General features: G+C 36.0%; 1 protein-coding gene across 7 annotated transcripts in view; it reads left to right on the top strand.

Annotated features, from left to right (window-relative positions):
• The window catches only part of CHD9 (chromodomain helicase DNA binding protein 9), a 102,143-nt gene extending 87,425 nt beyond the window's left edge, over positions 1-14,718 (top strand). For 5 of the 7 annotated variants that reach the window (XM_072871925.1, XM_072871930.1, XM_072871926.1 and 2 more), the window contains 8 exons: positions 574-737; positions 2,857-3,129; positions 3,928-4,096; positions 5,172-5,311; positions 5,826-6,047; positions 6,857-6,985; positions 9,028-9,132; positions 11,272-14,718. In XM_072871925.1, coding sequence (XP_072728026.1) covers positions 574-737; positions 2,857-3,129; positions 3,928-4,096; positions 5,172-5,311; positions 5,826-6,047; positions 6,857-6,985; positions 9,028-9,132; positions 11,272-12,135 — 2,066 coding nt within the window. In that variant the 3' untranslated portion in view covers positions 12,136-14,718. The remainder of the gene's footprint in view (positions 1-573; positions 738-2,856; positions 3,130-3,927; positions 4,097-5,171; positions 5,312-5,825; positions 6,048-6,856; positions 6,986-9,027; positions 9,133-11,271) is intronic. The other 2 variants (XM_072871927.1, XM_072871928.1) reach the window with 2 other exon arrangements.
• The last annotated feature ends 223 nt before the right edge of the window (positions 14,719-14,941 follow it).

The raw sequence follows: 14,941 nt of genomic DNA, 5'->3' as shown, positions 1-14,941 counted from the left end.
TGTTGTCTGGGTGGAGGCAAAATAATAATGAGGCGAAAAGTATAAGGATGACACACTGGAAAGACACTAGGAAAAAATGCTCTGTGATTAAAATTTAAAAAATTAAATTATGCAGACACATGTGTTCAAGATGTGGAACATCCAGTATTCCATCCAGTAAAAGAAATGAGATGTTTTTTTAAAGTAGTATCCAAATAGATTTGCCGTGTTCTGGTTGTTAGACACCTTTCATTTCAATTTCATTCTATATTTTAGTGCATGTTAGCTTACAAAGGAAATACGTTAAAATAAGTAAGGACTGCCTATCAGATTGCTCTGAAGCATGTCTGTTTTCAAATAGCTAAATGTTTGATGTGTTGAGCTCTTGAAATATTAACAGGAATATGTGTGGAATTTACATGCCTAGAAAAAGATCAGCAGTCGTACTGAAAAACCTAACAGATTAATTCTTCAGTTTAATTTTGTGTTTGGACTTCCCCTGAACGTTGTTCTGTGTGTTTTGTTCATCTGAACCTCTTATAATGAGTGTTTAACTTCTTGACAACATCAAATGATATTAGTGGTTTTATTTAGCAGAAGGAACCCCGCATATAAAAGCATATGATGAAGAGAGTGTAGCCTCTCTGAGTACAACACAAGATGAGACGCAAGACAGTTTCCAGATGAACAATGGAACACCAAATTCCAGTTATCTCCTACAAGGTGGATACATGTTGGCTGCATCCTACTGGCCAAAGGCAAGTTCATAATACTACTTTGAAAACCAAAGTTGTAGGGGAAGGTGGACTGTGACATTAGTATTCAATTAAATATGTTAAAACCATACCACTGAGTTGTGGGGAGATCTTGGGGAAAAAAAAAAACAGAGTTTTGTTCGTGGTACATTATAGTAAAATTAGGACGAAGCATTTTGCACATCAGTTGTATAGCTATATCTGTAAAAGAGAGAATGTTCACATAGGAAACAAAACTTTAAAGGAAGCACATTTAAGATGAAGATGAGATAATTTATCAGGTATTTGGATGATCTTAAGTCAGTGAGAGGAATTGTTCAGAGTAGTCCAAAAGAATGTAAAAAATAAAACAGAGCAAGAAATCAGTGAAGCTAAATATTAGAAAAACTTTCTTAATAGTAGTAGGACTCTTTCAGCTACATTGCAAAATCCTAAGTCATGTTAAAGTATAGACTGGCTGAAGCACTGGTGTAATACAACTTTTATGTTAAAATATAACTGTATGATTCCATATGTGAATTGTTGAAATTAGTGAAATTCTAAAGTACACTTCGAAAAGATAGTAACACTAAGTGACTGGAAATTCATCTTGTTTGAAATAAATACTGACTATTTTTAAGCTCTTTAGTCATATCTGAATTTCTATGGCTGACATAGCTTGAAAGACTGCAGAGCAGTTTCTTAGACTTTCAATTACTAGCTTACTAAGGAGAGGAAGCAAAAATCGTGAATTGTTGGAATGGCTGTTCACTACATAAACTATTAACTGTGATATATTTTTTTGATACATTTCTTTCCTGACGTATAAGGAAAATGAGACTGACTTGGACATATTCTGGGTCTCAAAAATGTATTTGCTTCTATAGTCAGTATTACACTTACAGGTTTTAGTGTGTTACCTTTTGTTTTTTAAGTGTAGGAAAGCCCATGTGATAACTTTTGTGACAGACTTTTTTGATGCTTATATTTTTCAATAGCTCTAAAGAAATTTTAGCATGTTTAGTGTGTTGCTAGGCATATGCTATATAAAAGAAATACACTGGCATTTTAATAAAAAACATAATTTCAAAATCTACTTCTGTGGAACAGGCATGACTTGCAAATCAGCATGAAAATTCAGAGCCAGATCACAAGCTTGTAATGGAAAGTTCCAAGGTCAGGCAGCTGAGGAAAGTCTGAAAAGGAAGGCAACACAGGAGACAAAAAGGGTGATGAAACAAGGAAAACAGATGTAGGATCTGAACTTTCAGGAGCCTTTAGTTATTTTTATGTTTGCTCCTGGAAGATACATTTAAATCTAAATGCTACTATTCATAATTTTTGAACATTCATTTTGAGAAGGGGAGCATAACTTTCATGTCACAGGTGCTTGGAATATTGTGAAAAATGGTGTACAAAAGTGTGAGTACAGCAGAGTGTACAAAATCAGACTTTTTTTTAAATATGGGGAGGGTCTTGAACTTGGCGAAAAATGTTTGCTTACAGAACAGGTAATTTTAGCCTTCACATTTTTTATTTACAAATAACTGTACTCTGAAAGTATCAGGAAACTTGGTAGTTTCTGGAGTCTGCGTATACTTAGCTGAGTTTATTGGGACTTGAGATCTATGTAGTACGCAAGTGCGAAGTCAGATCTGTGTTTGGTGTCTAAGAATGTGACTGAGGAATAATGTGGTTTCAAAAGCTAAAATGAGATGTGAATAAAAGTCTGTAGGTCTAGTTCTATAAATGCTGTTCGCCAGATACGTTATGGTGCTCCCCACAGGTTCAGACCCTGCTGCCTGTGAGTCAAAGCCAGACCCACAAATAATACTTTGGTAGTTACCGTATTTTTCCTTTAAAAATCAGTGAGATAATGTGTTTCAAGCACTTGCAGGCCCCAGACCCTGTATAGGTGAGGTTGCATATTTGTTTACAGGTGGTGAAATTAAGTACAGAGATGGCTTTCACAAAGTTTTACAGGGAATCTGTACAAATTCAGGAACTTACAAATCTTTTAGGTTCAAGTCAGTGATTAACAATTTTGACATAATCTTTTTAGAATTAGAAGATAATACATAAATGTAATGTGTACAGTGTTGGTAAACATTACTCTTACAAAAATACTTTCTCTGTTTTTTAGGATCGAGTTATGATTAATCGACTTGATAGTATTTGTCAAACAGTGTTGAAAGGTAAATGGCCTTCAGCAAGAAGGAGCTATGACAGCAATACGGTGGCATCTTTCTACACAACCAAACTTCTGGATAGCCCAGGTGCAGCTGCAGATTACAGTGAGCCCAGCGCACCAACACCCCCTCTTGCAGGTGTTAAAGAAGAATATGATCAGTCACCACAGATGTCAAAGGTGAAGAAGCATGTACGAGAAAAGGAGTTTACAGTGAAAATCAATGACGTATGTTTATTTTTATTGCCCTAGGACCTGATTGCGATTGCGGTGTGCGGCATGCTTTACCTGCAAGTGGCTGCCTGCTCTCACTCTCACTTCCTTCACACACTTGTTTGTGGGTATTTGGGTCTGCTGCTTCTGGGCATTGAGTGTTTCGTTTTTGGGTTTGGGGTTTTTTTGGTTTTTTGTTTGTTTGTTTGTTTTGATTTGCATAAGCCACTGGAAGGAGTCACTGTTATTTCTCTCTCTAAATTGAAATTTTGCCATTCTGGTGCTTCCTCAGACAGCCTGCTTTATGCTGTTTCTAAGAAATCTGGTTAGTCAGAAAAGGTATTTCTGTTGTTTGGCTTTTTTTGAAGATTTCAGCATGTCCTATCCAGCACGCGCTTTCATTATTTTATGGCCTTCACAGGTAAACTTCCCAGTTTAAATGCAAGCCAGAAGCTTCAAACATTTTTCTTTGCATACCTGTTGGTAGCACATAAAAACGTTTGAAAATTTTCTCTTGTAATTGGGTTTGGCATTTCTTAAGGACTAGATTAGGGAGCTAGACAGCTGTTCAGTGTCTGGATTTTTCAGTTGAGAGATAATTTAAAATTTATATTCGTAGAAGCAATTCAATTTAAATTTCTATTCATATTTTTTTACACGGAAGAGAAGAAGGACTTGTTTTAAGGTCTAATACAATATTTTCATTCTTCCTCAACTCTTCTAGTGTAACTGTTTATCTGTGAGAATCCTGATTATGAAGTAGTCATTTCTGCTTCAGAAGAGACTCTTCTAACCCTGGGATTTATTTAACAGGAAGGTGGTTTGAAATTGACTTTTCAGAAGCAGGGACTGTCTCAGAAAAGGCCATTTGAAAGTGAGGAAGGTGCATTGGGACAGCAGCAATACCTGGCTCGGCTACGCGAACTCCAGAATGCTTCAGAAACCAGCCTTGTCAACTTCCCTAAATCACTTCCTGAATCAGGTACATAAAATATCAGAGGGCATAAGAGTTAGGAATAAATCTTAGCTTCTGGGTTCTTCTGTTGATCTCCATGTATAGGCAGTGGCGAGAGATGTTTGCTATTTGTTCTGAACTGCAGTCTGGAGGAATTTCTCCAGTGTGCTAGGGAAACTGGGCACCTAAGTTGAGGCGTGAGGTTTGAACCACATGAATACTCTCTCACAGTGTCAGTTACTGTAACGTTCATTTATTAGAAGGATGCCATTACACATTATAAACAACCCCACAAGAAGATTTTAATACTTATAAAGTGCATTACTCTACACTGACAGAAGTCAGTTTAAATTGGAACTTATTGTGGCTAGTTTGTAAGTGAAGATGAAGAGTTCCAGATTTATGCCTGTGTTAATTTGCACTGTTCATATTCTTTCCTGTGTCTCATGTAAAGAAACAGTGGAGGACAATAGTCTAGACCCAATTTTTTTTGGCTTATAGCCAAAAGTTTACAGCTTATTTTCATAAAAAATAACAGTAGGTGTACACTGACAAATAAAAATGAACCTAAAGTAAGCAGTTAAAATTGGGGTTAAAATATTTGAAATTGTTAGAATTGGGTGCTTGATTTAGGCCAGCTTCTGATTAAATGACTGTAATTCATTGAGATCGCATACATACTCAGATGAGAACATTTTCTTTAAAAAAAAATACTACCCTTCACTTGCATTTTGTAGTTTCTTGTTCTTTTACAACATACCATTAAGGTCTTGTTACAAACATTTATTTAGGAATGTCTGCCTCTGAGTGTGTGTGATGTCAGCAGTTTTTAACAGCTCTCCTCCCTGTACAGATTTATTTGGAGGGGGTAGGGGACAGTAATAGGAAACTTTCATCATAGAGTGGCTTTTCAAAGCCTGATATTAAGTGTTTTAAACAGTCATAAAACAACAAGCCATTTCTGTTAGATATTACATGTAGAAATTATGTGCACTTGCAGTATTTCAAGTAATTTTATTTCTTTTTTTTTAATTATTTGGACATGTTTCTTGTTATAAACAGCTCAGGCATCTGACACTAATTTTATTGCATCATTAATTAGGTAATTCCAGTCACTTAACAGCCAGTGCTAATGGAATCATAGTTGACAGTCAGCCTGTAGTCAAAAAGAGAAGAGGAAGAAGGAAGAATGTGGAGGGAGTTGATGTCCTCTTTATAAATAAAAATAAACAGCCTAATCATGTAAGTAAACTTGATTTTATATCAAAAAATAAGGTCCAGATTACTGTTAATCCCTTAACTGAGCATAACCAGCTGTCAACATACAACAAAAACTTTATTACTCAAAACTGTTGGGTTGGGTTTTTTTCTGAAATTGTTCACTGATAGTTTATGACTACATAAATGAGAACTGGTAGAGTTTTACTAAATACTAGGTCTGTTCAATATTGATAACTATTTCTAAAAGGTAAGTTTAATTCTAGTTTTGATGAACGGTAATGAACAGTGTATTATTAAAAACTTGATATTTGACCTAGCAACACCTTCTGACATCCTTTCCTGTAACATCTGTTACAGGACCTGATTGTACCGTGACTTAAAGGGAACTATCTTTATGGCATGAGTAATCTCACTGAGTCCTTGAGTGTGTGCATAATGATCTGTAGGACTGTGGCCTTCATTGTATTATACATGAGGTAATCGTGTTGGTTTGTTTTCTGTGGAGAACTTAGTCAAATGTTTTGAATTTCTCCAGGTTAATCCAGGTATTAACTCCTGTCAAGTTGCTGCAGGAATAAACCCAGCACTCACTTACACACAGTCCCAAGGCATGCTTGATGCAGAGAGTCCGGTTCCTGTTATTAACCTAAAAGATGGAACAAGGCTTGCAGGTGATGATGCCCCCAAAAGAAAAGATTTAGAAAGGTGGCTTAAAGAACATCCTGGATATGTTGAAGATTCAGGAGCTTGTATTCCTGTGAGTATTCCTTTCAGCCTTGTTTTAGCTAAATAGTAAAACATTTCTCATAAAATGTATTTGAATTTGTATTCTGTGTTACATGGAATTATTCTTTCTTTGTTCTTCTCTTTTGTTTAGGAAAAGGAAAATGTCTTTCTTTTCACGTAATTTGAGCTCCCCAAGCCTTCCTTTTTCATCACAAATGTAATTGCCAAGAAAAGCAATACTAAAGAAAGACATTTGATCTTTGTCTAATTTACCTAGGATTAAAAAAATTATCTAAGATAAGAAAAGACACATTACCGTGATACTGATGATGGCAGCTGAAAATTTATAACGGCATATTTAGTGATGTGCAAGAGGGTTAAAGATTTTACCATGGGATGTATTTCATACCTGCGTTACAGTGCTATAGTAGTGATATTTGTGTGGGTATGATGTTCATTTTCCCTCTGAATTTGAGATTTGGTAATGTTGAACGGACGATAAGAAAATCATATTTATGACGTCTGGAATAACAACCTTATTTCTCTATAAAGATGTTATAATACAAAATAGTAGCAACATTCCCGACAGTTAAAGCACTGTTGAAAAGTGAAAAATTATTAAAACAAACCAATGGGTAGAGGCATATTAGAGAGGATTTAGTGCTGTCTACTGGGCTGCTTATTATATGACTGGTAAATTAGTATTGTTACTAAAATATTTCTGAAATCAAAGATGACTTCAAATTGAATGCCTGACTTAAGAGAATGCATATATATCTTTACCATTTTTAAAACAGTTATATCAGAAAGATAATTGGCTTTTAAATTCCTTTATAACAGAGGATGCAGCTGCACGATGGGAGGCCCAAACAAAAAAGACACCGTTGTCGAAACCCTAATAAACTGGATGTTAATAGTTTGACTGGTGAAGAACGTGTTCAGCTCATAAATAGAAGAAACGCAAGAAAGGTATTCATATTACTGCTCCCATTCCGATGTTCCCCAAATGTAAAGTTACCTGAAATGAGGAACTCTAGTATTACACTTGCTAAAATACTGTGTACAAATGAAAGGTTTTTGTCTTAAGGTTTTGTCACAGAGCAAGAAAGTCAATGACAGTCTTCTAGTAAATGTTTGGCAACTATGAAAATGTGAGATATAGCTAGAAACTTAGCCTGTGGATTATGTTCAGCTGGAATTGAACACTATATTGCAATATTTGTGCCATTGACCTAATACAGAGGCATGTCGACTGAAATAGATGTCGTTCTGATCAAAGTAGCAACATTCTCACAAGTTCTAAATTTTGTGTACATCTTCTCATTACTACTTTTGACATGATTAAAATTACATTGGTAGTGCATCCTGCATAGAAACTTGTCCATCAGAATTGCTTAAATCCTGTGTACTGGATTATTTTGTTTTTTTCTTTTTTCAGTTATCTCTGGCATTTGACCTTTATGGTTCACCAGTATATATCTGTTGTAAATCACATTGCTAGGTTAAACAGTAGTGTAACAGGGGAACAAAAGTAGAACGGGGATTCTTGTATAAAATCCCAACAGTGGAAGATGAGAGACCAGGTGCTGAATTCAAGCTTTTGAACAGGTGATCAAAGTTTGGGAAAGGCATAATGCATTTGAATAGGCTTTGGGGAAGGCTAAAAGGCAATATTTGAGGAAAGCATGCAAAACATGACTGTTGTTTATTTTGAACAAATTTGGATAGATGTGTGGGATGGTGTCTTTGAATGTCAATATAGTACCAGAGCAGCAGTCCAGTGGGAGTCTTTGAGGTATTGCGTCAATGTATGGAGCATTTTCTCTTGTGATACTGCTAGCTTTTCTTTTTGTTAGAGAGCAGTTGCAAGGAAAGCAGGAAATTTTTTTATGCTGCTGTATTAAGGTCAGAAGCTTTTTGTATCTGTAGCGGAGAGTGAGGCAGAATTTGAGAGTCTCTAATCTCTTCAGTGCATTGAGACAGCAGCTCTAAAGAGGAACCTGTATGGTTGCTAGTCTCTTGAAAAACAGACCCTTGGCTGCTCTACAATAAGCTGTGCCCTGAGGAATCTTTTCAAAGCTGATGATCAAGGAGTGAGAGATTTGATCTGTGCTTGCTGTAAAAGTCTGTGTTTTCATGACGGCTCTTTTTTGCTAATAAATTTCCACACCATAGTTGAGACTCTCTTCTGTTACTTTGTTAACCTCAGTTTTCCCGTTGTTAACCTTTCCTCAACTTCTCTGCATCACCAAACTCATTTTGTCTCGCTTTCTTTTTTAGTTCAGTTATACATTCAGTAGCAGGGGGTGAGGGGACCAAAAGTAGCCTAGAAAATGTGAGTTTAAGTTGCAGTTCATAGAGAAAGTGGACTAGAAACTGGAATTCTTTCTCCTTTCTACCATTTCTTCTTTCTTTCTGGATCTGAATAATACTTCTGATTAATTTGAAAGCTTACTTCCCTGCTTATATGATTTTATTAGGACTTGCTGTCTAACAATCTTAACTTGGCCTTTTTCACATGAAAAAATACAAGAACTAATTTCACAAGAGAAGCAGAGCCTCTGAATGGAAATATTTTTAGAAAGTTGGCTGAGATTATAAAATAGGACTGATTTAGTGGATAAAGGAAGAGTTTAACAAGATTGTGGTTACAACCTTCTTGGTAATACTTGGACCACTATTGTCCTCTATTCATGTGGCCGCTCTTCCATTCACTGCATGTCTAAATAAACTCTGATATTAAACATCAGTAGGAATGTCAAATACTGAAGTTGCAAAGTATGAGATTAATAGATGAGTTTGAGTTTAGTAGATTCAGAACAAATCAAGAGTATCTCACATACAATACCAGGAATCAGTCAAAAGCTGTGTTGTACTCATTGGTAATTTAAAGTGAGACTTTATTTATATTGTTTTATATAAAAGGCAAAAATGAAACAGTGTCAGGTACAAATGTTGCCTTTTCTTATCAAACGAGAAGTATTTCCTGACTTCTATCTTCTGCTTCTCAGGTGGGGGGCGCATTTGCTCCCCCTCTGAAGGATTTGTGCAGGTTCTTGAAAGAAAATCCAGAGTATGGAGTGGCTCCTGAATGGGGAGAAGTTGTAAAGCAGTCTGTGAGTATTTGCAGAGTAAGATAACCATGACGTGAAATGTATCTTAAAAACAAACAAGGCAAACGGGGCGGGGGGGAAAAGGCATGTCAAAAGGCATGCTTTCATTTCTGGTATTATATTAAATGTGGAATGTGAGTCAATGTTAGCTTTTTTCTGCCAGCTCCTCAGTTCCTGGTTTGCTGGCACAGCTGTGAGTAGGAGGAAGGGAGGGACAGTGGCTGACAACCCCAAATTAGAGATTTGGTTGAAGGTGCTATAATACTGTGATTTTTTTTCATCTCATAAATGTAGTCTTGAAGGTTTTTAGGGAAGGTATTGGCCCACAGAATACTTTCTTATTCTTAAAGTTACAGTTAGGCAGATAAATATAATTTTAAATATTTATTTTACTTTTTAATTAATTTACTTTCAGTGTGCACCTTTAAGAAATTACTATCCTCGATCAAAATGTAAATCAAGTATTAATATAGCTATTTTCTACTACTTAGATTTTCTATTTTGTATTTCTTAGAGGTTTTGTTTTTAGCTAAAAACTAGTATTGAGATTCCAGCGCAGGAAACTAAGTTAATATATTAATACATATTTTTAGGAGTAGGTCTGCACTACAACTTCAGTGTTGCCCATGTATTCCTTCTGTATGGATTACCGACAAAGTTAGTGACAAGAGTACTATGTTTCCTGGTAGTCCTGAGCCAGCTTCTTACTAGTAGCAGGGTGCATTCAGTGAGTGAGGTTTTGTTTTGTTTGAGGTTTGTACTTGTTTAAATTTAAAAGAAGAAAGTTTTTTGGTAGGCTTTGTCCACAGTTCCAACAAAACAGCAGGTACGCATTTTAATTACAGGAACTATTATATAGCTGGTGTCTCTTTCCTTTTAAGTGTCATTGGTTCAAGTATGGTGTATGGTTCTGAGTTCATTCCCTGTTTGCCTTGAAGATAAGGATGTATTTTGAACTTCAAAAGTTGTGTTGTATAATGAAGAACGGTTTCTGGTTAACCCAGTTACTCTTCCGTTCCATGTGTCTAACAGAAGTGAAGATGGTTTGGCAATACTCTTGTGAAGTCTATTTCCTCACCTGCTAGAACTTGTCAGAAGTACATTATATTTATGCTACACCTTCAGCCTCTGGCAAAGAAATGACCAAGTTAATTTTTTTTCTAGTTCACTATCAACAGAACTTGTAATCTTTCTGTGAAGTCCTAAATGCCAGTCTCTCCAGTACCCTTGTGGGACATTCTGGTAGAGAAATAGATAACTAGGAACAGGATTAGACTGCAGTGAATAAAGGTATAAATAATAGCAGAATTACTTCTAGAATTTAGTAGTGATCCCCAGGACAGAACAACAGAGCATGAGTTCTGAATTCCTTTAGTTGTATTAAGCTAGTTTAGAGATCTTTGCTGGAGGAAAAAAAGGCTATTGTAGTATGGAGGTTAGTAATAGTTGATCTTGAGATTGCCATTTTTGAGAGGAATTTTCAAGACAATGCATTTCAAAGCAGATAATATTAGTGTCCATTGCAATTCTTTCTTCATCATTAGGTAGGAGGGCTTACAGAGGTGAAGTAATACTGTGCAAGCCCTAAAAAGAAGTGCTCTGAATTTCATTTTAATTGAACTTGAGTCTTTACTGTTTATTCTTAAGTTTATGGATGAGGTGAAATATGAGGACGTTAAACAGACACTAGCAATAATAAAAAGGGCTCGGAGATTGTTGGTCTGTGTGAAATCACACATTTATATTTAACTTTAAATTGAGGGGTTTTTTTAATTAAACTGTCAAATGACTGGAACGTGGTAATATTGCAAAGTAATGCTGGTTTAGATCTTAAATTGAGATTGTTCCTATAATTGGCTGTATTTGGCTTGATCTGCAAACAAACCTCTAAGGATGAGTTAGCAGAGGGTCTGAGAAGATACCTGTGTAGACCTCACTGTGGAAATGGGCCTTTAGATGTTTGAGATGTGATAGCACAAAGTCACCACAAATTCCAGTGAGCTGTCTGGAGATCAAGCTGCTGTGCTTACATACCAGAATAATCTTTGACACTGTTACTGTATGCTTGGGTCTTCCGTTTGCTTTTACTTTTCCATCTCTAAGCTCTCAAAATACTAAAAATGCGCAATGTGTCTCTTGCAGGGATTTCTTCCAGAAGGTATGTTTGACCGTATTCTCACTGGACCTGTAGTGCGGGAAGAAGTAAGCCGGAGAGGAAGGCGCCCCAAAAGTGAGGTTGCTAAGGCAACAGCAGCTGCAGCAGCTGCCACCACTGCAAGTGTATCAGTTAACCCTCTGCTAGCTAATGGATTGCTTCCAGGAGTGGATCTGCCTAGTCTTCAGGCCTTACAACAAAACCTGCAAAACCTGCAGTCACTGCAAGTAACAGCAGGATTAGTGGGAATGCCAGCTGGCTTAACTACTAGAGGAGAAGCGAAGAACATGGCTGCCATGTTCCCCATGCTGCTGTCAGGGATGGCTGGATTACCAAACTTGCTGGGCATGGGAGGACTTCTAACAAAGTCTACAGAATCTATTTCAGAGGAAAAAAAGGGAAGCGATTCAAAGGAGGTAGATATAAAGAAAGAAAGGACAGAAGACCAAAATACAGATACTGGTGGTGAAAACTCTGTTTCAAGTTCTCCTTCAACATCCTCTGCTGCTGCAGCTGCCAATCCTCTCTCTCTTAACCCGTTACTTCTGTCCAACATACTTTACCCAGGGATGCTTCTCACTCCAGGCCTTAATCTTCATATCCCAGCTTTGTCTCAGTCTAATATTTTTGATGTACAGAACAGTGAAAGCAATGACACAGGCTCAGCCAAGCCCACAGAAGAAAAGGAAGAAAATTCTAGGGTTAGAGATCAGGAAGACAAAGGGGGAACAGAGCCAAGCTCTCACAATGAAAACAGCACAGATGAGGGTTCAGAGAAAGCAGATGCTTCATCTGGATCTGATAGTACATCGTCTTCATCTGAGGATTCAGATTCCAGTGATGAAGACTGACCCCAGACTCTGCACTTAAATTATAAACTGATTTTGAATTTATTCTTTAATTATTTCATTGTAAATAACCCAGTGTTGAGTGCATCAATGATTTACTGACCGAACATTTCAGTATTTGTTTAGAAGTGCAAACTGCTTTCAGAGACGTTTTGCATGTAATATTTCTTGAAGTTCATAAGTTTCTGAACTTGTATGTACTATCAAATACACAATGGTGTAAAATTACAACAAAAGGCATTATAATTTTGTTGGGGGGTTAATTTTATGAAAATAGTGCTCAAGTAAGAGCTGTATATTTAATATATTTGCAGTGAACACAGAATACTTTATGCATATTATTGATTTAATTTGAATATAGTTTTACAGCCTCCTTGACACTTATAATTTACAGATCAAAACTCAGCAATAATTTGGGCAGCTAATGAATGTCATGAAAGCTGTAGAATCTACATCACCATCCATTGCTTTAATTACATGAAAATGCTCTAGTGTTGTGATGCACTGCTGTTTCCAATTCAGGTACAAGTGTGTTTAAAAGAAGATAAATTTTTCCCAATCAGCCAATTAAACTGGCTACCTGTTACCTCAGCTGAGTTAGTTTAGGAAGTTTACATTGGTTTCTATTACTTGTTTTCAGGTTTTGTTTTGTTTTCTGAAGACATCCTGTATATCATGTTAAAATCTGAGTTGAGATATGACTGTTGGGGTTTTTTTTCCCCCCCTTATTACAGCTGTTCTCTTCGACAGCAGTAAGGGGAAAATAAAGCAAAAACTGTCTTATTTCATGCTACTTGGCACCACGTAGATCTATTTAGTTTACACCTTGCAAAGTTTTGGGCTCCCTCTGCAGAATTAAAAGTCCCAAAATGAGGAGTAGTTTCCCCAAGACTCAGAAGAGGCAAACTGTCATAAAGTGCCACTGAAAAGACCTTTCAACACTGCATACTTCATGTAAAAATTGTTTGTTTGCTTTGTTTGTGTAGATTTCTATTTGTGTTTTATGTCATAAAACCTCCTGGAGTTACCAGTTAATAATGGTAAATAAAGTATAGATAGTTTTGAACTCCTTTTGAGTTTAAACTTCTCTGCAGATTTAAATCTGACTAAATATTAAATATTACCCAAAATCATTATTGGGATATCATTTCATATATTATGCTGAGTTACCCACTAAAGAAAAAGCACTTTGAATAGTAAGGAAGACAAGTTATTCCTGGAAACCACAATAACAGGGCATAAGGCATCTGTTTAAGTCCAAATCCTTAGAACCCTTTACTATATAAAATCTGTCTAATATTTGATGTGTGATATGATTCCTCCTTCTTCTTAAGCTGCTATTACTCTGACACAGTCGAGGCCCAGATTCACATTTACAGAAGTTTTGAACTGACTGAGACTTCAGTTGACCTTGGTTACATCGTTTGCGGTCCAAGAATAAGCAAGTGTTAAGAGAAAATAGATACAGGTACTGGTAGAAGTCATTGAAAAAGCTTTACAAAGGGATAAATTTAAAAATAAAAAAACAAAAATTGTATATTTTGATATAGTTCTGTTGCTTGCTTGTACAGTAAAACAACTGTGTTGTTTTTTATCAAGAAATTTACCAATGAAATATAAGTTTCTATGTGCAAAATAACTAGCCCCATGATTAGAAGCAGTATTACATGTAATTACACAATTATACAAGTACCATTTGGATTGTGCTGGTTACGTATTTTCCCAAATAGTATTCTGATTTTTGGCCCTTCATGCAGTGTCTTAGCAATAGTGAAAATTAAAAACTGCCAAGAGAAGGGGGTAGCAATTCTTCATCGTGGGGGGTGGAAAAAAGTATTTAATATTTTGCCCTTTGTAATATAGCACTTTTATTTAACTAGGATGCATCTATGAAATAGCCAAAGTTTTACAAACAGTTACTAACTTAGTTTGCTGATGGAGTATGTCAACAATACCATCACTTCCCACTCTTACCCCACAAAACAAATCCTAAATCTTGTGGCTAAAACCTAATTTATATCAGATTTATTAAATAAAGTATTTTCCTAATTATGGTCAAGTGAGTTTGGTTACCATTCTAGTGATTCTTTCTATGTAATAAGGCAATTACAGTTTCAAGTAATGAAGGTTGGTGCAGACTTGAACATATTGGGTTTATTTTTAATCAGTTTGAACCAGAAGGGGAAAAAATGTCCCACTATCAGCTAAACTATATGCAAATACGGTTGTATAAAGTTAAGGGTTATAAGGAAACCTCAGTAGAATTACACTAATACTGAAGTTAAAATTAAAAGGATATCCAAGGTGATGATAAAGTGTGTGTTGGTAGTTACTAAAAGAACCTTAGCTGTTATTGCCTTGTATTTCTACCCCTTGTTTCAGGCTTCATGATCCAAGTCTTAGTCCAGGTTTTTTTTGGACATTTGCAATATTTGCCAGTTGTGTTCTGTGTAGTCTGAATTTGCTTTCTGTAGTTGAACAAGCGTCTTAAAAAGTCATTTGTAATTTATTGAATTACTTTCTATGATGTTCTATAGAGCAAATGGAAGTTTAATTATTTTTTATTAAACATATTCTTTGACTACCCATGATGTCGGCCTCCATATGTGAAAATAATGCTGTCTGTATAGGGATTAAATATGTATCTTTCAGCAGCAAAAGTTAAGTTCCAGCGTTAAGCTCTAAAACTGAAATTATTCTTACGACCTTAACAAAAAAAAAAATCAAGCCAAGGATGTAAACCCCGCCCCCTGACCAAGACCGTGCTTTACTGTTGTATACTTTTTCTGGGAATCAACTTCCTGCAATT

Source organism: Ciconia boyciana, chromosome 9 (genome assembly GCF_034638445.1).
Source record: "Ciconia boyciana chromosome 9, ASM3463844v1, whole genome shotgun sequence".
NCBI lineage: Eukaryota > Metazoa > Chordata > Aves > Ciconiiformes > Ciconiidae > Ciconia > Ciconia boyciana.
Note: the sequence above shows the minus strand (reverse complement) of the source record. Positions and strands in the feature narration are given on the sequence as shown.